This window comes from Urtica dioica, chromosome 10 (assembly GCF_054948205.1).
Source record: "Urtica dioica subsp. dioica isolate 48M chromosome 10, U.dioica_male_clone48M_v1_H2, whole genome shotgun sequence".
In the NCBI taxonomy this organism is placed as follows: domain Eukaryota; kingdom Viridiplantae; phylum Streptophyta; class Magnoliopsida; order Rosales; family Urticaceae; genus Urtica; species Urtica dioica.
Window position 1 is genome coordinate 4,058,201 of NC_142765.1, and position 22,469 is coordinate 4,080,669.

General features: G+C 43.1%; 3 protein-coding genes across 4 annotated transcripts; 2 read left to right on the plus strand and 1 right to left on the minus strand.

The window, feature by feature from the left end:
• Nucleotides 1-913: 913 nt before the first annotated feature.
• Nucleotides 914-3,134, minus strand: LOC149383142 (uncharacterized). The gene is made up of 2 exons (XM_089627689.1): nt 2,112-3,134; nt 914-2,005 (listed from the first exon to the last, which is right to left on the minus strand). Exons 1-2 carry the CDS (start codon nt 3,132-3,134, stop codon nt 914-916), a joined length of 2,115 nt encoding a protein of 704 aa, XP_089483815.1.
• An 11,313-nt stretch (nt 3,135-14,447) lies between these two features.
• LOC149383143 (topoisomerase II-associated protein) lies at nt 14,448-18,974 on the plus strand. Of its 2 annotated transcripts, XR_016301735.1 has the most exons (6): nt 14,448-14,972; nt 15,315-15,460; nt 15,565-15,621; nt 15,921-15,975; nt 16,137-18,239; nt 18,643-18,974. XR_016301735.1 is itself a non-coding variant. In XM_089628717.1 (5 exons), the coding sequence occupies exons 1-5, from the start codon at nt 14,888-14,890 to the stop codon at nt 18,179-18,181; spliced, it is 2,388 nt and encodes a 795-aa protein (XP_089484843.1). In that variant the 5' UTR covers nt 14,448-14,887; the 3' UTR covers nt 18,182-18,974. The 2 variants fall into 2 exon arrangements, 1 of the variants encoding a protein (XP_089484843.1); XM_089628717.1 differs by having other exon boundaries at nt 16,137-18,974.
• Nucleotides 18,975-20,161: 1,187 nt separating this feature from the next.
• On the plus strand, nt 20,162-22,422 carry LOC149383144 (glycosyltransferase 6-like). Its single transcript, XM_089628555.1, has 2 exons — nt 20,162-20,950; nt 21,610-22,422. Exons 1-2 carry the CDS (start codon nt 20,301-20,303, stop codon nt 22,295-22,297), a joined length of 1,338 nt encoding a protein of 445 aa, XP_089484681.1. The 5' UTR covers nt 20,162-20,300; the 3' UTR covers nt 22,298-22,422.
• Nucleotides 22,423-22,469: the final 47 nt, after the last annotated feature.

A 22,469-nucleotide genomic window follows, 5' to 3' on the forward strand; every position in this document is an offset into this window, starting at 1 on the left:
TTCCTCGTTGGGTAACTAAATACCCCAGGAACTTGCCGGATGATACCCCGAATGAACATTTGGTAGGATTGAGTTTCATTTTGTACTTATTTAGTACTTCGAAACATTCCTCCAGATGCCCTATGTGGTCGTTCTCCCTTAGGGATTTTACTAGCATATCATCGATATATACTTCCATCGTCTTTCCTATCTTTTCCTTGAACATTTCGTTGACTAACCTTTGATAGGTGGCGCCAGCGTTCTTTAGTCCAAAGGGCATGACCTTATAGCAATATGTGCCTCGGTCGGTGATGAAAGCTGTTTTTTCTTGGTCATCCGGATGCATCAGGATTTGGTTATATTATGAGAATGCGTCCATGAATGAGAGTATGTTATGTCCCGCGGTCGCTTCGACTAGCTGATCGATGTGCGGCAACGGGAAGCTGTCTTTGGGGCATGCTTTGTTTAGATCAGTGAAATCGACGCATACCCTCCATTTCCCATTCTTTTTCTTTACGACGACGGTGTTTGCCAGCCAATCCGGGTATTTTACTTCGCGGATCGAATCTGCACTGAGCAGTCTTTCAACTTCGTCGTTGACTACCTGTGCCCTGTCGGGACCGAGCTTTCGTCTTTTTTGTTTTACCGGTTTAAAACTGGGATCGACGTTAAGTTGGTGAGACGTGACGTCGATGCTTATTCCCGGCATATCTTCGGTTGGCCAGGCGAAGGTGGATTTGTTTCGTTTCAAGAAATAGATCAGCTCTCGCCGGATGCCACCTTTGAGCTTAGTTCCGATTCCTACGCACTTAGAAGGATCGGAGCCATCGAGCTGTACTTGGACCGTTAACTCAGTGCTTAGTGCATCAAGGGAGTCGGGGTCTTCTAGTGTGGAGGCGTTTTTGGCTGACTCCACGTTCATTAATTGCTATGTCTATTCTTTAATTGCCTTGGCACAATGTTTGTGGCTAGTGAGATAGCAACTACGAGAGGTTGCCTGATTGCCTCGGATCTCTCCTATTCCCTCAGGCGTTGGGAAACGAATACATTGATGAAAGGTTGAAGGCACAGCCCTCATCATATGTATCCAAGGCCTTCCCAAGATAATGTCGTAAGGGGAGAGACAGTCTAGTACTTGAAACTCTACTAGTTTGTTGATTCCATGTGTTTTTGTGGGTAACCTGATTGTTCCCAAGGATGGAGTAGTGGACCCATTGAAACCTGTGAAATGGGTTCGTTCTCTTTCGATCTCGTTTTCATCGATTCCCATCCTAGCCAGGGTATCTTTGAAGATAAGATCTACATAACTACCTCCATCGATTAGAACTCTCGCAACCTCACAGTTAGACACGTCGATCGTGATCACGAGTGCGTCGTCATGTGCTTCGGTTGTCCCAATTGCTTCCTTTTCAGAGAACGAGATTTGAACATCTTGTTCTAGTATGATTTTGGTAGTTTGGTTACTCAATCGACGTTGATGTGTTTTGATGGAGTTAACCGTGTCATTGCAAAACTTCGAGCCGTCCATTATGAAGTCAACTCGGTGTTTTGCTACAGTCGGCGGGGAATTTGGTTCCCCTTCTTCCTCGGGTCTCGCTCTCTTTGGGGAGGGGTTGCCCCTTCCCCTGTTGTTGTTACTGAAGATTTTCTTCTTTGGCAGGGGTCCTAGATCGACGTCTTTTAGTTCCCCTTTCGCATATTTCTCGGCTAAAGCCTTACGCATGGTTTCGCAGTTAACCGTGTCGTGGCCGTTAGCCTTGTGGAAACTGAAATACGCATTGGGGTCCCGTGTCCATTTCTTAGCCTGGGGGCCTCCCTCCTTAACGTCATCATTGACGTTGAGCATATAATTAGGATGGGCGTGTTGCTTTTTGGCGTGATGTACGGCGTCGTGGGGATTAACCCTACGAGGGTTATTCCCAGTGTTTATGGGCCTCACCCAAGTGTTGGAGGGTGGTTTCTTTTCGGCCGCGCGTTGCCTTTCGTAGGAAGCAAATTCTTCTTCGGCCTTTGCATAATTTGCGGCCTTATGAATTGAGTTTCAGCTTGTGGTTAACAGTCATCTCTAGTTTCAGCTTTGAATCGTGTCTTAACCCGTTCCTTAGAGAGGTTATGGCCGATTCGTGGCATACGTTAGAGATTTTCGAGAGCACATCTTTGTAACGGATCATGAAATCCTTCAAAGATTCGTTCTCTCTCTGTTGGATCCCCCATAAGTCTGCGATGGTCAGGTCGTCCTCCACGAACATCGAATAATGTTTCAGGAATGCAGCCGACAGCTTATCAAAACCATCAATGGAGTTTGGTTCGAGTTTGGAGAACCATTCCAAGGCGGGTCCGAATAAACTTTCGGCGAATAGTTGGCAATATCCTGCCTCTAATTCTCTCTCAGAGAGCATAACCCGTCCCATTGCGACTCTGAAGGACAATATGAAAGCCTTCGGACTTGAGGTGCCGTTGTATCGTGGGAGGCGAACCTTTCCGGTATCTCCCAGCTGCACTTCAGTGATGTTTCTGGCGAAAGGAGTTCGCCTCGTTTCTTCTACGAGACAATCTATCTCGGGAGCCGAACTGGTCGCAGAATGAAATTCTGAACGAACAGCTCTCAACTCGGCCGTTATAGATTCCTTGAACCTGTTCAGTTCGGTCATACTAGGTTCGCCATCATGAAAGAGGCGAGGTCCCGATCGTGCCGGACTGGCCGCGGTTACACTTGCTGGTCCCTGACGGGTCTGATTCACCCCGCCAAAACGCGGGGGAATGAACGTTTGACAGGCCGCTTGAGGGCGAGGTCCCGCATTAGTCAGGAAAGACCCGGACGGTGCTCCCCCGAGCGGAGGCGGATGGAGTCCGGAAGGGTCGATCGTGACTTCTGTCGCGACCTCGCTAGCAGTTCCCCCAAGCTGAAAGCTGGTGATGGGAGGTTGGTCTGCTCCTCGGGCGACCTGTATCCCAGAGAAATCCAGACGGACTCCGGGAGGGATAACTCGGCTTGTTTGCGCAACTGAGGTTGCTTGGCGAGCTGACTCAGAGGCGGTCATATCTCCGGATCCCACCTGAGGATCTGGGGTGTTTCGAGGAGTCGAGAGGGTATCCAGCCGGTCATTAAGAGCACGGTTGGTCTCGGCTTGCTCATCTATCTTTTTGGTCAGCATGTCCAGGATTGCCCTGATCCCCTGGGGGATCTCCTCTCCGGATTCGTAATGAGTCGGAGTGGAAAACATGATTAAATTTTTTTTTACGAACTGGTTCTTCCGAGATTGGTCCTTCTGAATTTTCCCACAGACGGCGCCAAATTGTTGATGTCGTTTTCCAGATCGATCAACAATCACATAAAAATAGAAAAGGAAATAATGAAATGTTTCGAAGGGGGTTCAGAAAGGCGTCGCATAAGAAACAATTTAATAATATGGAGCTGTAATAATGCACGAATGTTGAATACTTTTATTATTTGGGAGAAGATTACAAACGGACGAGGTGACGAACTCAACAGGTCGAGCTCAAGACCGAAGTAAAAGAGTACAAAATATAATATTAATTGGGAACTGAGACCGAGAGCTTGCGTATCGAAAATCGTCTCTTCCCCTTCTATTTATATCCGAGATGGAACCTTCTGGCCGAAGACACGTGTTCCTTGATCCACATTCCTCGCCGAGGTCGTAGTCACCTGAGACCCGGTCTTCGCGGCGTGGTCTACTCTGACTGACTGATCCTTCTGATCAAGAAGACGTGGTCGAGCTGAGATCCTTCGAGATGGGAAGTGTCATTGGGCTTGGGCCGATCTGGTTCAAGAGCGAATCAAGCCCGTAATTGACTTCGTGGGCCGATCTTGAAACTGCTTATGGGCTTTAGTCGGGTCGGAGCCCATCCGAAACAATATTTATATTTTTTGTATTTTTATACCCCCACACTTTCTCTCTCTTTTTAGGTTCTTTCTCTTTTATCTTATGTTTGTTTCCAAATATGAAAATAAATATGAATTCATAAAAGATGCAAATAGCATGTTATATGCTAAATATGACGTAAGAAAGAGAATCACCATAATTAGAAGCAAGGTTCGAAATGCCGTTTTCGATACCGTTTCGAGACTCCTGATTTATTAAAAATCGACACGCCGACGGAAAATCGAACGAAAAAAATGTGGAAAGGGCAAATGAAATGTCGTTTTCAAATGCCGTTTTCGATGGAAAATCGAACGGAAATAATGTTGTAGAATATATTAAAAATATATACATATATACATATACGTATTTTACAATTTTAATTTAATTTATTTATATATATTGGATTTTTTTATTTGTGGAATAATGTTATAATATATTAAAAATTGTTATTTGTTTACCTAAGTAAAATTAAAAATTATGATAATGTGATTATTTTAGCCTAATATGGTCATAATACTAGAGAGGCATTGACTAACCCACATACACTACACAACGGGAATAAATAAATGAAAACTAATGGAGTGTATTCCACACACCAATGGAAGCAAAACTCTCCCTATCATCTGGGCCCCACAGATCCCAAGAGGGCCACAATTGGCGCATGCAAAATAGTCTTGCTTGTTTGTAGGCTGTAGCAAATGCCTTGGGAAGAGGTGTCTTTGTGATTTGATTTAGCTATGAAGAGAGAGAAATAAGCTTTTTATCTGAGAAAATGATGGTAAAGTTTCATCGTTCTCTCTGGTTTCTTCTTTCTTCCTTCTCCGATTTTCTTTTTCGCCGACTTAAAAAAAAACAATTTTTGATTGCTTTTAATGCAGGGAGTGAACGAGATTTGGCGAATGTCGTTTGGAGAAACAGCAAGTCGCTCCGTCGATTTTCGAACGAATTTTTACAAGGAAACGAAAAAAAAACGTCTTCGTCGGCCGTTAATGCTCTGACAACGATTTCGCCGGAGAAAATCGCCGACTTTCGCCGGCATTTGAAACCTTGAAATTTAGAAGATAACAAATGATTGTAAAATGTCAAAGTAGGATGATAATAGGTTTAGGAAATGTTTATTTGATCTTGTCGCATACAAAAAAAAAAAAAAAAAAACCCTACTAGATTGAGAGAGAAAACAATCCTCGCAACTTTATTTGTCTGGTAGGAAAACAACAATCTTGTAACTAATGTTATTAAAAAATAGCAAAACATCAATATATTTTAAAAAAATAGCCATTTCTTGATTTAAAAAAAAAATTCAAATATGGTTAATTATTATATAAACCTAGAGGGTGTAGGTTGTTATTTCTATTTGTCTATAGCACCTTGTCTAAAATCATATGAACTAATTTTGTCTAATAATTTATCACCACCCATTTAAAAAAAAAGAATTGTATAAACTAAAATTATATTATTATATTATATATATAAAGTAGAGAAATCTCATATATTCACAAAAATACGGTTCAATGAACAATATAACATAACCCTAAACATAAGTAGTGTTCATTCGTATCGATTTTTTTTTAATTAGAAAGATAAAAATGTCTCCAAAAACCTTTAAATACATTTTTTTCAATCTAAATATTTCTAGACATGTCTTTGTATATTTCTTCCTCCAGAGTAAAATACATTAATTATTCCGTAGCAACGCGCGAGCATACTGCTTATATATATATAGAACTCGTTATTTATACAAAATATACAACTCTTTCTTATATTATAACAAGCAATATGTCTCACGTGTTGTTGCGGAATAATTACTATATTTTAGTCTGGAGAAATAAATATATAGAAACATGTCCAGAAATAGTTAGGATTGAAAAAAATGTATTTAAAATTTTTTGGAGACATTTTTATATTTCTGATAAAAAAAAACGGTACAAATGAACACTACTTGTGTTTAAGGTCCAATCTCTTATTTATTTTTTTTAAAAAAAAAAGTTTTTCTAAAGAAAAAAAAATCACAAAACGTCCCCCTTTTCTTCTACTTTTTATATAATGTAAAATTTGTAAACCATTATTTATACTTGATGCAATCTAGTCCGACTAAGACAAAATAACTTGTACATCGTAAACTTCATGTTGATATCATGTTCGTCACAAAAAAAAAAGGTCATTGGTCTAAAAGTTTAGTTGTGGTATATATTTTATTATTTTTGATTTTTTATAAAAAATAGATAAATGAAATGCGAGTAATTGAACCCAAAGATCGAAATATCGTTACTGTTTCCTTTCCGAGGTTTAGAATTTATTGGTAACCCATGGTACGCCAGAGGAATACCGTGAAATTCAGAAGTGGAAAAAGTAAACTGTGCCGTTGAAGTTCCCATTGAGGAATACCGTCAAATACCATATTTATCGAGAGGAATCTGGTGAACAAATATACATAAAAATTCATCCATTACATAGGATAAAATCATAAAATAATCTACAATATTTTCATTACATTACAAGACATAATTCAAATATTTAAACATAAAGTCATAATGAAATAATATGATTTATGAAATGAAATTACAAAATTAACCAATTATACATAACATTCATATTCTAATACTAATTTAACATACAAAAAAAAAAACCAAAACATACATTCAAGAATTCGGATCTAACCAAATTTACACTAATTTTCGGATACAAAATCAACTAGTTATACATAAACTTTCATATTCTAAAACTAATTTAACAAAAAAAAAACTAAAAAAAACACACAAATTTTCAGATCTATGAAAAATATTAAAAGAATTTGGATGAAAATTCATATTACACACAATGATGGAGTTATAAACTAAGGTTTAGAAGTTTATCATACATAATCATCAACATAATCCATGAAGAACGCTCAAAATCATCAAATTTATGTAAAACGGCGGAGTCTATCCAAATACCTTAATCCAGGGAGGATTTCATCGGCGTGAAGTGAGTTTTGGCCTGGCGAGCACCGGAAAAAGGGATGATTTCTCCGAAAGTAGCGGAATCGCATGCAGAATGACCGTTGCAGAAATTTTTAGGGTTATTTTTCGCTTGTTTTGAAGTTTTGGGTGAGGAATCCGGTTTAAATACCCCGATTTTTTGAAAATTTATACTAAACTGTACCGAAAATTGTGAACCGGAATCCGGACTAGTTTTCGTCCGGGTTTCCTCGGAATTCAAGAAAACTCCGGTTATGTTCAATCCGGTATCGGGACTTTGAAAAAAATGGAATCTGGATTGATTTTCGATTGGATTCCCCAAAATTTCAAACTTTGATTATACCTCGAGCATTTACAATGTCTCACATTCTTCAAAACTTCTCGTACCTCGAGGATATAAACACTGAATTAGAGTAACCGAAAAATAAGGTCTATTAAACCAATCAAACAAGAAAAAAAATCAAGAGATAAGTTAGAGAAGATAAAGGACGACATACACGACCTTAATATAACCCGACAAAGAAGGAACAAAATTAAACGGAAAAACATATAATTAGATTTAGTGAACAAAGTTACTGCCCAATTTAGTTGGAAATAATAGTTTTATTCTTTTTTTTTTTTGAACCGTGGGCGGAACCACGGGAGAAATATATTAAAGCCCTCACGTATGGCGGAGGAAAACCGTGGTTACATCAAGGACTAATACCACGACAATCGGTCACGGCCTCGTGATGAGCACACGGAGGGACCGATTCCAACCATCGGGCGCCCGAATCAAACTTTAAAGCAAAACTAGCCAAATTATGAGCAACCTTATTACAATCTCGAGGATGAAAAACAAACTCTATATAATCAAAATTAGGCCTAAGCATAAGGATATCGCTAATAATAATTCCAAGGTCGGAGGCCGGGGCGACATTATTCCGGATAATCGAGATGACCTCAAGGCAATCAGATTGGATGCTAACTTTCTTCCAGCCCATATTAAGAGATAAAACCATACCTTGAAAGATCGCCGAAGCTTCTGAGATTTGAGGAGAGAGACCTCGAAGGAGCACATGAGTTTCGGAGCAAAGCACCTTTCCTTCTGAGTCCCTGGCAACACAGCCCAAACCAATTCTTCTATCCCTCGGATGAATCGCAGCGTCGACCGAAATAGCCACGACTCCGGTCGGAGGAGGTTTCCAAGCACGCTGCCGGTTCCCTCCCGTAGTCTCCCTTGTCCCGAGCGTCGCTTCCTGAAAGTCCCGCAAGTAGCTTCCCGACCATTCCACGAGCTCCTCCGGGGACCAAGGGGTTTTCCCCGTTTGCATACCATTCCTGTGATTCCAAATCTCCCAACTTAAGAACAGAAAAAATTCGAGATCACTAACCTTGAGAAACGAGGTGGCTTCGAGGAAAAGGCCAATCATATCGCCATCATGAAGGTAAGGAAGAAGGTCTCTAAACCCCCCACACTTCCACACTTTACGGGCCCAATGACAGCCCCAGAGAGCGTGGTAAATGGTCTCGTTGTGGAAGTTGCAGACCGGGCACCGAGCTTCAGATATCATGTGCCGCTTCTTGAGGTTAGCAAGAACCGGGATCCACCCCCGGCATACTCGCCAAACAAAGTTTTTTTACTTTTGGTGGAAGTTTGAGACCCCAAAGCTTTACCCACCACTCAATGTTGCCCGACGGGTGGGAAGTGCCAGCCAAGGACGATGTCTCCATAGCCACACGGTAACCGCTTTTAACAGAATATTCTCCATCTTTAGAATAGTGCCAACGGATTATGTCGGGACCGCCGGCCCGGCTCTCCGGGATGCTAAGGATGGCCTCAACGTCCTCGGGGGCAAACATGGCAGACACAAGAGGGATGTTCCATTCGCCCGAGCTAAGCTTAAGCTCCGACACTCTCATATCTCCCGGAATCAGATGAGGGTTTTCAAGCTCAAAAGTGGGGGGCTTAGGAATCCATTTATCCCCTATCACAGAAACCGCTTATCCATCTCATATTCTCCATCTTGATCCCCGACGAACAACTTCTTTCCCCCAACAGAGACTTTTCCAAAGGAAAGAGGCTGAAGAAGTATAAGAGGCGTCGAGAATGCCCCAATTTGGGAAATAGATTTCGCGAAGCACACGACTCACAAGGCTCTCTGGGTTCCTGATGATCCTTCACACCGTCTTTGCAAGAAGCGCCTGATTGAGCTTTCCAATATCGCGGAAGCCAAGCCCCCCATTGGATTTGTGTATCGTGAGCTCCTCCCATTTACACCAGTGAATTTTGCGTTTGTCTCCCTGATCCCCCCACCAGAAACTCGTAATTGCTTTGTGAATGTCATCAATCAAACCCTGTGGTAGCCTGAAACAACTAGCAACATAGGAAGGAATAGCTTGAAGCACAGCTTTAATAAGAACTTCCTTACCTGCGTTCGAGAATAAGAGACCTCTCCACGAGTTTATCTTATCCCACACTCTTTCCCGAACGAAAGCGAAGATCTCTTTTTTCTTTCTCCCCACAACCGTTGGGAGCCCTAAGTAGCGTTGGTGACATTTGGTTACTGTAACTCCCAGGATGCGGGCAAGGGCGTCCCCGTCCTCCTCAGACACCTCCGCTCCGAAGCACACGTCCGACTTAGAAAAATTTATCAATTGACCCGACGCAGCCGTGTAGGCCTCAAGGCACCGAACGACCTCCACGCACTCGTCAGTCGTAGCCTTTAGGAAGATAATACTGTCGTCCGCGAAGAAGAGATGGGAAACGGAGAGATCGTAGTGCCCAAACCGAATCCCTCGGATAAGCTGGCGAGTTTCCCTATCCTGAAAGAGACAAGACAAGCCTTCGGAGCAAAATAAAAAGAGGAAAGGGGAAAGAGGATCACCTTGTCGCAATCCCCTTTCAGGGATCACCCGGCCCCGGACCTCGCCATTTATGTTGAAAGAATAGCTCACTGAGGTTACGCATCGCATAATCTTCTCCACCCAACGGCTATCAAAACCGAGTTTGAGCATCATTGATTCCAGGAATGCCCACTCCACCCTATCATAGGCCTTCGCCATATCGATCTTAAGAGCCGCACATGAGCCGTTTCCAAAACGGCCACGAGACATGGTGTGAATAGCCTCGTAGCACACCGTCACATTATCGAAGATTTGGCGGCCCCCGATGAAAGCACTCTGATTTTCTGAAATAGAAATAGGCATGGCAGATTTAAGACGTTCAACAAGACATTTAGCAATTACCTTATATACCACGTTGCAGATGCTGATAGGCCGGAAATCCCTAACTCTTTCCGGCTCCTTCACCTTAGGTATGAGAGTGACGATCGTATCGTTGATGTCTCTCACCGAGTGGCCCTCATTCAAGACTCCCAAGCAAAGGTCCTCTACCATCCCGCTAACCGTCCCCCAGTATTTTTGATAAAATAGAGCCGGAAAACCATCTCCTCCCGGGGGTTTTACTGCATCCATAGAAAAGACAGCCTGTTTAATATCTATGCGAGTAAAAGGAAGAATGAGTACCTCATTCATCGCGTCAGTGATGGTGGGATTGACGACACTGCAAACATCATCCATAGCTCCGCGGGTAGGATTATCAGAGGAGAAAAGCTTCTGGAAGTAAGACGTGGCGACATCTTCAAGGTCGTTGGAATCCTCCACCCAGTCGTCATTCTCCGTGAAAAGACCCCGGATCGTATTACGGTTCCTCCTCGTAGTAGCCTTACGGTGGAAAAATTTGGAATTTCTATCCCCGTTCTTCATCCACGTCGCCCGGCTTCGTTGTCGCCAAAAGGTCTCCTCTTTTTCCAACAGGGCGTCCAATTGACGTTCTTCACGACGAATAGCCTTCATATTTCTGCCTGTGTCCACCTCCCTGATGCGTCTAACCACCTCTTTCTGCTTGTCGATACGAACTTTAAACCTTCTGTTATTTTCATAACCCCACCTCGAAAGAGCCGTACGGCACCGTGAGAGGGCGTCTCTCAACGTACTACTCGGCTCTCCAACAGAATCCGGAGTCCAAGCAGCTTGGATCATCTCATCGCATCCCGCATCCAGGCACCACGCCTCCTCAAAGAAGAATCGCCGGGGGGCCCTCAGATTTCTTTTCACCGTAATTCCAAGGGAAGAAAGGAGAAGAGGCCTGTGGTCCGATCCCCAAAACTCAAGATGTTTCACGACCGCCGAAGGGAAAAGAGAAAGCCAATCCGGGTTGGCAAGGCATCTGTCCAGCCTACCCGCACATATATTGGGAGCCACGCCGCGCCGCCAAGTAAAAATCTCACCTTGATAACCGAGGTCCCTAAGAACACAATCTTCCATCATACCACGAAAATCCTCAAGCAAGCTCGGTCCTCTAATTCTGTCGCCACTAAGCTCCGAATTCAGAGCCACCTCATTCAAATCACCACCAACTAGCCAAGGGACATCGGTCTGCGGTTTTAACCTTCTGACGAGCTCCCAAGAGAGTTTTCTCTGGGACGCAACGGGATCCCCGTAGAGACCAAGAAGGTTCCAGCACTTTCCATCTCCCTCAGTCACCACCCCCTCCACATGAAACCTCGAGTAAGACCGAATCGTGAAATCAATCGAGCTCCTCCAAAAAAACATCAAGCCACCGCTGCGCCCAACACAATCCACAGTAAAGCAGCTGTCAAAACTCAAATACACTCGCATTCTCTCCGCAGCCTTACTCTTCATCTTTGTTTCAGAAAGGAAAACAAAGTCTGGTTTGTAAAGCAGAGTGTGAGAATGAAGTGCTCTCTTCGTCCGGGGGCTGCCCAGCCCCTGGACGTTCCAAAAAACGCCAATCATTGCGCTCGGCGGCCTTCAACGCTGAGGGGCGCCGCTTCGGAGAAGAGGGGATCTTCGCATGAATCAGAAGTCAGAGAAACATACGAGGACGATGGGGGTTTTGAAGCATCGATCATGACCTCCTGAGGCAGCTTCGTAGAATCCACAGGAGTCGGGCTCGTCCTAGAATCGTCCACAGAGGATCCTCGCCGAGCCATTTTATCCACAGCTTCAAAGCTAAAGCTAGATGGAGACTTACGTTTCGAGCCGGGTTTCTGCAACAAGGAGATTTTAGGCTTGTTGTTGGAGGAACTGGGGATCTGAGATCTTTTCTTGCCAACCTTCAGCAGTTTGGAATCACTCGGACTTTTAGCATTTTTATTCTGGGTAACCTTGGAGTTCTGATCTTTGACCGCCGAGAAAGTTAAGGGGCCAGCCTCGTTTCCAGTGCTCAAGCTCTTCTTCAGGTCCAGCTGACCCGCCGCCGTCCCGGCCGAAGACAACCAGGCGACCCTCTGCTCCACACGTGCCAATTTCTTCCAGTTTGTTCCATCGCCTCTGACACGGAGAGCAGAGAAGGGATTAGCCCCCCCAATATCCTTTGGCACACCCTCATGGTCGTCTTGCTTCCCCGACACCAACTCGGCCACGCCATCCCTCGTATCCTGCGAATCCTTCTTCTCTAAATCCAGCGGACTCGATTCAGGCTTCTCAAGGGCTTCAGAATTCCCCAAAACCGGCTTTAGAGGAGAGCTGGCCGAAGGAATGGGTTTACTCAGAGTTTGGGCCATCTTTGGATTAGGCCCGGTTTGGTTTAAAACTTCCCCAGTCTGAGGCCCAGTCCGGTTAGAAACCAGAGTCAAATGGTCAGCCAAAAGAGAGGAGGCCGTCCCATGAGAAGCATCACCCATATTGGGCTTACCCAAAGGGCCCACCCCAGAAGGATGCTTAGGGTAATTCGTGGGAGAACTTCCCTTCAACACCAACGGGAAAATATTTTTGTTTTCAGCAACCTTGGACGAACCAATAATCAAATCATGTTTGTTGTTCCCAGAGCCATCATTGAGTTTCCCTTTCCCACGAGATCGGGAACCCCCAAAATTCCTTTTCGGCGCACGACCATTGGCCATAGCGGGGGAAACAGGGGCCGAGGCGGGGAGATTCCCAAGACCGATAGCGTTCACACCTGTCAGAGAAGACCCAGTCGGAGAATTTGTCGTTTCCGGCCGTCGAAAAGCCGTCTCCTTCGCTTCGAGACCATCAGGCTTGTCGGCGCGATGCTTCTCCGGTGGAAGCTTGTCTTGCGTACCCAGTGCACCACCTCCACCAGCCCTAACCCCTCCCGGAGAAGACTGACCACGGCTCGTAGAGGAACAAGATCCCCTGATCTTGTAAGTATTGCTCACAAATCTATTCGGGGGGGTCCGCTCTGAGCGAAAGGTCGAAACGATGCGAGCTCGGATCGCTCTTAGAGCCGGAATCCTTTGCCGCCTCACTGGGTGGGAGCGTCGGACACATCCTCCAGCCATGGCCCAGACACCCACATGAGAAACATAAGTCTGGAAGTTTTTCGTACTTGAAATCAATCCACTGTTTGGGTGAGTTGGTTCCAAGTCTAACGTTCAAACCTTTCCGAAGGGGTTGGGATATATCCAAATTAATTCTGGCACGAATAAAGGGGTCCCTGCACCGGCCTTCCTTATCTTTATCGATTTGGATCACCATCCCAATTTGTTTCCCTATAATCTCACCCATCCTCGGCGTTCGGGATAAGAAAGGAATCCCATGCAATTGGACCCAGAAATCAGCGAAAAGGAACGAGGGCTTTTCATTTTCACGTCCGTGGGGGTCATACAGAATCAGCAGAGACCGGTCAAAAACCCAAGGCCCAGCCTCAAAGATTTTCTTTTTGTCTATCGCGTTCTCGAAGGTAAAGCAGAAAACATCGTCTTCTGAATCCTTAATAGCAACACTTCCGGTTGTCTTCCATAATCCTCCTAGAAAAGCTTTGCAGACTTTCCTGTTGAATTTTTTATTACACAGCAGCTTACCTAGGAGAATTTTTTCTCCAGATATAGCACTATGGGCCACTTCTTCGTCAACGATGATCAGGGTATCATCCTCCTCTTCCGACAGGTCCAACGAGGACCATTGATTACACACTTCCTCCATAAGAGAACCAAACACGGATGGGAACAAGACCAGAAACTACTATCCTCAACTACCGGCAAACACGCGATACCAGCTATCAGTGCTATCAAGAGATAACGACAAAGATAGAGGCTCGACGAGGCGGAGCAAAAGATAGCAGAGCATAATAATAGTTTTATTCATTGGTACAATTCTTACCAAATTTTTAACCTAGATGTTTTTTCTACATTGAAGAACTAAAATATAAATTTCAATCATCTGTTTGTCAGGACATAAATTTCCACAATCAATAATCTTGTAACTTGAAATAATTAAATGAAATAATAGTTAATACATAAATATTGATTATTTTACTAAAGATCAATTTAAATTGACTAATATTGCTTATAATACTAGAAGATATAATATATACAATTTTCTTTATAAAAAAAAAGAAGAAAAGAAAAAAAAAGCCACCCAACCAATGGCCTTATAGTGCCTCACATTCTCACAACGGAAAACCACATAAAAATGACATTTTTCTTATCAACGCATATATTTATATATCTTTTTAATATTTTACATCAAAGAAGAAAATAAATCATGATAATAATCCTAAAAATAATACAGTAGCTCCAATCATTTTTGTTCCACAATAATTAAGAAGGGGATATAATAGTACTAATAATGTCATTACAAGGTCACTTTTCTACTAGTCTACTATCTATCTGTACAATTTCTGTTTCATTTAATTAAAAATAAAATCGAGTTTTGAAGCCCCAAATCCACCATCGTTCTCTTCTCTCTCTCTCTCTAGGGTTCTTTCTCTTTTATCCCTTATTTGTATTTCCAAATCCAAACCGAAAATAAATAAACAAATAACTAAATTACAATCCATAATATACCCAAAGCCCTGCCATGAATCGCTGTACAGTTTCGCTTTCGTTAACGTAGCCACAGAAACTTTAGAAAACGTTTAGGCTTTGACGAATTGGGAATCTTCTGGTTCCTTTTGCTTGCTATTCGAAGCTCTGGGTTTTGGCTAGTATTTTTCAATTTTTTTTTTTGGTTTGTTCAGGTTTTAGGGTTCCTTAATTTTTATAGACGATTTCATTTCATTCCTTCTCTGAATTTCGTCGATTCGAGGGTTTTGTTGAGATGGAAGCGTTTGGAAGTGGAAGTGGAAGTGTTATTCAAGAAGCTCCGAATTCTCAAGATCTCAATCAATTTGGAAGTTCCTCAGGTTTGTTTATCTGTTCGTACTTTAATTGTTTTCTTTTCCGTTCCGCGATTTTTGAAAGTATACGATGGATCTGCGTTTTGGTTACTAATTCACTATGTATCGTTGATTACGTATGTCAATTCTACTCGACTATCGAGATTAGCTTAGTTGGTTTCAGTGTTTCTGTGAAACCACCGATTTCTTGATTTGTTTCCGTAGGTTATTGTTTGGTCCCATGTTTGACTTTGAACTGATTCACTGGAAATATAAGGAAGACGTGGCTTCACATGCATGCAGTATAAATCTCTTCTAGGTTTAACTTGTATTTACTTTATTGATTCGTATGTTTTGTTTTTCCCACAGGAAGTACAGTCTTTGATGCGTCTCAATACGCGTTTTTTGGGAATGATGTTTCGGAGGAAGTTGAGTTGGGAGGGTTAGACGAGGAAGATGAGAGTTTACCTCCAGCTGAGCTTGAGGAAGAGGAGTTTCTTTATGATAAAGACGAGGTTATAATACATGCCTTTGGAATATCGTATTGTTATAGTTCACTAAGTTTTTTTATTACTATGTGTAGTCTAAAAACTGTTTTGTGCTTTTATTTTTTTTGCAGGGTTCGGTTTTAAGATCACTATCTGATATCGATGATCTGGCCGGTGCATTTTCAAAGGTCAGTTCAGATATAAATTTTGCAGTGTTATTGGTGAATGATATCAATTTTATGATGATAGCATTCAACAAGATTTATAATTATTCGTATGCGAGAGGTAGAGAATAGTTTGTGTTTTTTGAGTTTAGCTATATAAGCATGCCAGCTTTAAGGCTCTTTGAACAACTTGTATATTAATTGATATTTATGCGAGGACAGAGGGAAGGAACTTGTTTGCTTGGTCGTTTTAGTTTGTGATGACAAGAATCTATCTTCAGGCGCTCATTTTTTTTAATTATATATTTTTTTTGTGTTTGCAGATTGCTCCTGAATCAAGAAACTCAGGAGTATTTGGCGATAGTGTATCTAGAGAAAGTAAGTATGCCAGTTCTCAATTTCATGTACTTGTCATAGAGTTGGCATCAAAAGCAACTCTAGCGACTGTAATACCCAGCTCATATAAATCGGAAATTCAAATTGGTTATTTCGGTGTAATACCAACCGTTTTTACTCACCAGCTGACACTCCATTTTCAGGCTCATCTGCTGCAGAATGGGCTCAGCGAGAAGAGTATCCTAATTGGGACAATCAAATCTTAGATCCCGATGGCATTACAGACGGGAAAAGGTGGTCTTCGCAGCCATTTCCTTCCGGTGCTCGGCCCCAAGAGCTGTTGTATAGAACTTCTTCGTACCCGGAGCAGCAACAACCACAGCATCATCCGAACTTTTCCAGCGAACCGATTCCGGTCCCGAAGTCTTCTTTCACTTCATATCCTCCGCCCGGAGGCATACCTCAGCACGCTTCACCCAACAGCCAACTCAACCTGCCATATCACGGAGGACCTCAGACGGGATTATCTTCTCCGAACCTCTCTCCTTATACCAACTCTCAGCTTCAAATGGCCGGGTTACCTCACGGACCCCGTTTCGGTGGAAGTTTACCCCAGCGAGCCCTCGGTCTGTCCGGAAATAACCGGCTACCAAACCAGTGGGGAAGCCCGAGCGGTATGTTTCAAGGAGATCATAACGGGTTGTTGAATAATATGATGCACCAACAGTTGTCCCATCAAAATGGGTTAGCGCCTCCGCAGTTGATTTCTCAGCAGCAACAACAAAGGATGCACCATCAAGCTCAGCAGCCGTACAACAATTTATCGGGAATGCAGTCTCATTCATTTAATCCACACCCTTCACCATCCCCGCCTTATGCGAACAAATTCGATGGAGTTCTTGGCATCGGCGATCTTAGAGACCAGAGACCAAAGTCTTCTCAGAAAAATAGACCGCGCTATCCTCAAATGGGGTTCGATATGGGCGGTCACAGGAACGAAGGAGGTTGGCCAATGTTGAGATCGAAATACATGACGGCAGAGGAAATCGACGGCATTCAAAGAATGCAACTTGCTGCGACGCATAGCAACGACCCGTATGTGGATGATTATTACCATCAGGCTAGTCTGGCCAAAAAGTCCGCCGGCGCGAAGCTGAGACACCACTTCTGCCCCAACCAAGTGCGTGACCTTCCACCGAGGACGCGGGCCAGTGCTGAGCCTCATGCGTTCCTCCAAGTCGACGCTCTCGGGAGAATCCCGTTCTCGTCGATTCGCAGGCCTCGTCCTCTTCTCGAAGTGGACTCTCCGAGCTCGCCCGGCCCCGGAAGCAGCTCGGCCGAGCAAAAAGCCTCTGAGAAGCCGTTGGAGCAAGAACCGATGCTCGCGGCCAGAGTCGCGATAGAGGACGGGCTTTGCCTTCTTCTCGACGTGGAAGACATCGACCGATTCCTGCAATTCAACCAAGTCCCCGACGCCGGAGCCCACCTGGGTCGCCGGAGACAGGCCTTGCTCGAAGACCTCGCGGCGCTGCTCCAACTGGTCGACCCGCTCGGCAAGAACGGCAACGCCACGATTGGGATGATTCCGAAGGATGATTTCGTGTTCTTGAGGCTCGTGTCTCTGGTGAAAGGACGGAAGCTTCTCGCGAGGTATCTCCGGCTTCTCTTCCCCGGCGGAGATCTGATGCGGATCGTCTGCATGGCAATCTTCCGACACCTGAGATTCTTGTTCGGGTCGCTCCCATCCGAGCCCAGGTCAGCCGAGACCGTGAACGACCTCGCTAAGATCGTCTCTCTCTGCGTCCGTGAAATGGATCTCGGGGCAATCAGCGCTTGCCTCGCCGCGGTGGTCTGTTCGTCGGAGCAACCGCCGCTCCGGCCGATCGGAAGCCCCGCCGGAGACGGGGCTTCTCTCGTTGTCATGTCGGTCCTCGAGAGGGCGACCGAGCTCTTGACCGACCCTCGCGCCGCCACAAACTACGACGTCACGAACCGAGCTCTGTGGCAGGCTTCGTTTAACGAGTTTTTCGGGCGTCTGATAAAGTACTGCGTGAACAAGTTCGATGGTGTCATGCAGTCCGCGCAAGCCCAGCGGAGCCCGGGGAACGTCGCCGGAGAAGAAGTGGCGAGGTCTATCAAATTTGAAATGCCGGTGCAGCTTTTGCAGGCGAGCATTCGTCACACAGACGATCAGCAGAGACAGATATTGATGGATTTCTGCAGGAGGTCCGTGTCGAACTCCGAGTAGAGGCTTTGGGTAGGACGGTAATAAAGTTGGTAGTTTTGGTTGGTATGACATTGTCGGGGTACGTCTAGTTCTCTCTTTCGATTCACATCGTTTTTTTTCTTGTTACTTTCTTTCCGGTTTATATGACTTCATAATGGTTAGCAAAGCCTGCTCGGTCGATCTGTTGCGCTACTTTTTTTTTAATATTTTTTTTTTGTTTCGTTTTCGTCGATGAAAATCGTATGCATTTCTTTATTCTCTGGAGAGCTTATTTTGATGCTCTGTAGCGAGACCAAGGGAAAGGGATTTGTACAGATTTCCTAGAGGAGTTTTGAGTTCCCACACTTGGCCTTTCATGATATTAGTTTAAAGAGAGGATATGTGGGACCCGAGTTCACACTTTCATCACGAACGGGTCTTCTTCATCTTCTTCTTTGCGGATTGCGAGTGTAGTTTGTAAGCTTGTAATGTTTTCTTTGCAGACAAGGTTGTCACTGGCAAGGGCTTTCGAACCATGGAACAAAAAAAGAAAAAGAAAAAAAATTACAGTTTTAGATGCTCTTATTATTGGTTTAGCATCTGACTTTTTGGGTTAAATTCTCTACTATATTACTCTTTTTTTTTTATATTTTTTATATTTTTTTATTTTATTTTCTTTTTTATCGTACGCCAAGCCTAGCGATTGGGTGAACTTTTTATTTTTATTTTTAAGCCAACAGATATAGCTTGGTGAGTTATATGATGTTACACAGCTCGTTATTGTCTTTTTGAAACGCATAATTGAGCTTCTTAAGTATTACATACTAGTTCTTTACTCTTAATTCTTTTTCATACAGTCGATACAGTCCAGCTTAATAAAAGCGAATATTGTTTTGATAAACCAAATATGATTTCAAGTGAATAAGCAATGCATGCGATTGATATGTCGTAAGTCAAGTGTATTTATGCCTTTTTATTGTCATTCTTTTCGTTGGCTATGTTCGAGTTTTTTTTTTTGTTTTTTTTATTTATTTATTATAAATGTGGTGTTTGGCTTAATCCCGACTACCAGTCCACTGAGGCTATGACATTATCGACTGCGAGTCTGCGAGGCTGTATGAATCCATTTGTTGGAGTCTAAGGAGAATCAAACTATACATTGGTATATATTAAATAAGTTCTTAAGAATACACTATGTTCATGCTATATTGAGGTTTAACGTTGGACTCTTTTAGTAAATTTAGTTTCTACAGTTCTGCCAAAAAAAGCGAGGGAAAAAGAAATGAAAGGGACAAACAAACATTGTACTTGCAACAAGTGGCATGTGCCAATTCCATTATAGCGTAAATGCTCATCTTTTTTGGGAACAAAATAGGGGAAAATGACCATATATATTGTTACGTCAACAAATGCGGAAATATAAATTGCATTAAATGTTCCAACAAGACAATATTGCTATTAAATGTGAAAACCAATAATACAAAAATCCACCAACCAAGAAATCAAAAACGCCCTACCTTTTCAGACTGATTCCTACTATTTTCCTACTAGTCATATTATATCAATGCTTTCTTTTTCTTTCCATGAAGAAAATAAATTAATGGTAGAGCCCTAAACGCAAGAAGAGCCAATGATGCAGCTTCTTCTTGGGAAAAAGAAAAGAAAATAATATATCATCACAACTTTAATATTTAATTTTTACTATGCATTAGCGATCATATATCTACTCGGACTCGTGTACTCTCTTATATAATCGCGTCACCGTAACAAAAATACATATAAAATAGAAAGAGTGTAAAACCGACACTCTAGTCTAGCATAATGTATGCAAGAAATCTCGCACCCTAAAAAATTTCGTTGAAGTCGAACGAGACATTTTTTTATTAATAAAAAAAAAAGATCTCATCTTTATTCCTTCCCCCAAAAAAACTCATCTTTTTATTCTTTGCTTTCGTCCATGCATGTCCACGTGTCAATACCACCGCAAAATCAGGTCTTTTTCAATTTTTTTTCCCTAATTGAATTTTCCACCAAAGACTTTTGTCTTGTCTCTCTCGTTCTCTATCTCTCTCTCTTCAGTCTCTTCACTGTCTCTCCTTTCGTCAAAAACAGTAAGTCCATCTTTAACGCAAACCATTAATTACACGTTCAGACTTCAGACATGGTTTTATCAGAGACCACCACACACTTCCAAACCTCCCCAAAACGCAGCGTCGTACACAAAGCCTCGTCTCTCATCGCCGACGGCTTTCTCTTCGTCGGCGGAGCTTTTTTAGCGATCTCATTGATATGGGCGCTCTTCGCTTGCATAAACCCAAACACTCCGTACGGACCTTCAAACCCAAACCCACTCCCAAACGACGCCGTTCAGACCTCCAACGCCGATTCCGACGCCGACCCAGTTCAGGCCACATCTTTTTACGACGACCCATCTCTCGGCTACTCAATCGGAACTCCCCTGAAGAACTGGGACGAGAAGCGAAGACAGTGGCTCCGTAAAAATCCAAACTTTGCAGTGAAGTCCGACCAGAAGATCGTCCTCGTTAGTGGCTCTCAACCGTCGGTGTGTCGGAATCCCGTCGGAGACCATTTGCTTCTGAGGCTGTTCAAGAACAAGGTTGACTATTGTCGGATTCACGGCGTTGATATTTTTTACAACAACGTTTTGTTGGATCCGAGGATGACTGGTTTCTGGGCCAAGTACGCTATTATAAGAGCGGCTATGTTGGCTCACCCTGAAGCCGAGTGGATTTGGTGGGTTGATTCTGATGCCGTTTTCACGGATATGGAATTCAAGCTTCCGTTGGAGAGGTATGTCTTGTGAATATTGTGATTATCAAGGAATGAATGTGGAAATATAAACTAATTATTTATTAATTTATCTATTTTCATTGGATGGTAGTGATTGTCAGGCTCTCTAAGCATGTTTTGTTGTTGGTTGTGGAACATTAAAATAATAAGACCAAAAGACTGAAATTAATTAGGACTTTTAAGTAGGAAGAGGATCATTCTAATTATTAAAAAATGTGGATTATTAGCTAATAATATCTCTCTATTGTATATATTGATTCAGGTTTTGGCCTGTAATAATGTGATTGTTGTCGTGTACTTTGTTTCAAAAGTCAATTACAATTTACAACACAAAATCTTTTGTTTTCTTAACTATTATTATTAATTTTTTTTTCTAATGATTTTCCCATGTCAATAAGATTCATAGCCTAGAGACTATTTTATTGGTTTATGAAATATCTGTGTTAGGTTTGTTGATGAATGAGCTTCATTATAACTGATATTGACATTCACAAAATAAACACGAGGTAGGACTAGCTCACATAATCACACCCCACTGTAAAAAAAAAAAAAAAAAATTGAAAAAATACTTGTCGGTGGTGGGTGGTCTTGTAAATAATTTTAGCCCCATTATTGAGAAATAATAATAATAATACTAAAACCACATGACCGTTTTTCAGGTACAATAAGCACAACCTTGTCGTCCACGGCTGGTCACACGCGGTCCACGTGGAACGAAGCTGGACAGGCCTAAACGCCGGCGTTTTGCTGATCAGAAACTGCGAGTGGTCTATGGAGTTGATCGAAGAATGGGCCAAAATGGGCCCACAAAGCCCGGACCACGAAAACTGGGCCAAGAAACAAAAGTCCCTGTTGAAGGACAAGCTATACCCGGAATCGGACGACCAATCCGGTTTGATATACCTCCTCTTGACCGAAAAGGAGAAATGGGGAGACAAGATCTACTTGGAGAGCGAGTACAACTTGGAAGGCTATTGGGTGAGCATGGTCGACAAGTTCGACAACATGACAAGAGAGCGCAGAGAGAGCGAGAAGAGAGACGGGATTTTGAGGAGGAGATACGCGGAGCGAGAGAGCGAAGAGTACGTCGAGATCAAGGAAAAGTATTTGAGTTCGAATGGCGTGGCGAGAAGCGTAAAGCCTTTCGTGACGCACTTCACGGGATGCGAGCCTTGCACGGGCGATCACAATCCCACTTACACTTGGGAGGCTTGTTGGAATGGGATGCAAAAGGCCTTGACTTTCGCCGACAATCAGGTTTTGAGGCCATACGGCTTTGTTCATCCCGACCTGCTCAACCCGGCCCTCGTGTCTCCTCTTCCCTTTGATTATCCTCTAAATGAGTGATTGATTACGTCTTCATGGAACTATGATACGTGATTAGTGTTCATGCTTTAGGTATCATCATATCGTTTTCCCTCTGATAACTCGAAAAGAAGAGTGAAATGTTACGTAGGATTTGGTTGAAGGAACCAAGAGTTGTGGAGATATTGATAATATACATATATAGTGTCTTTAT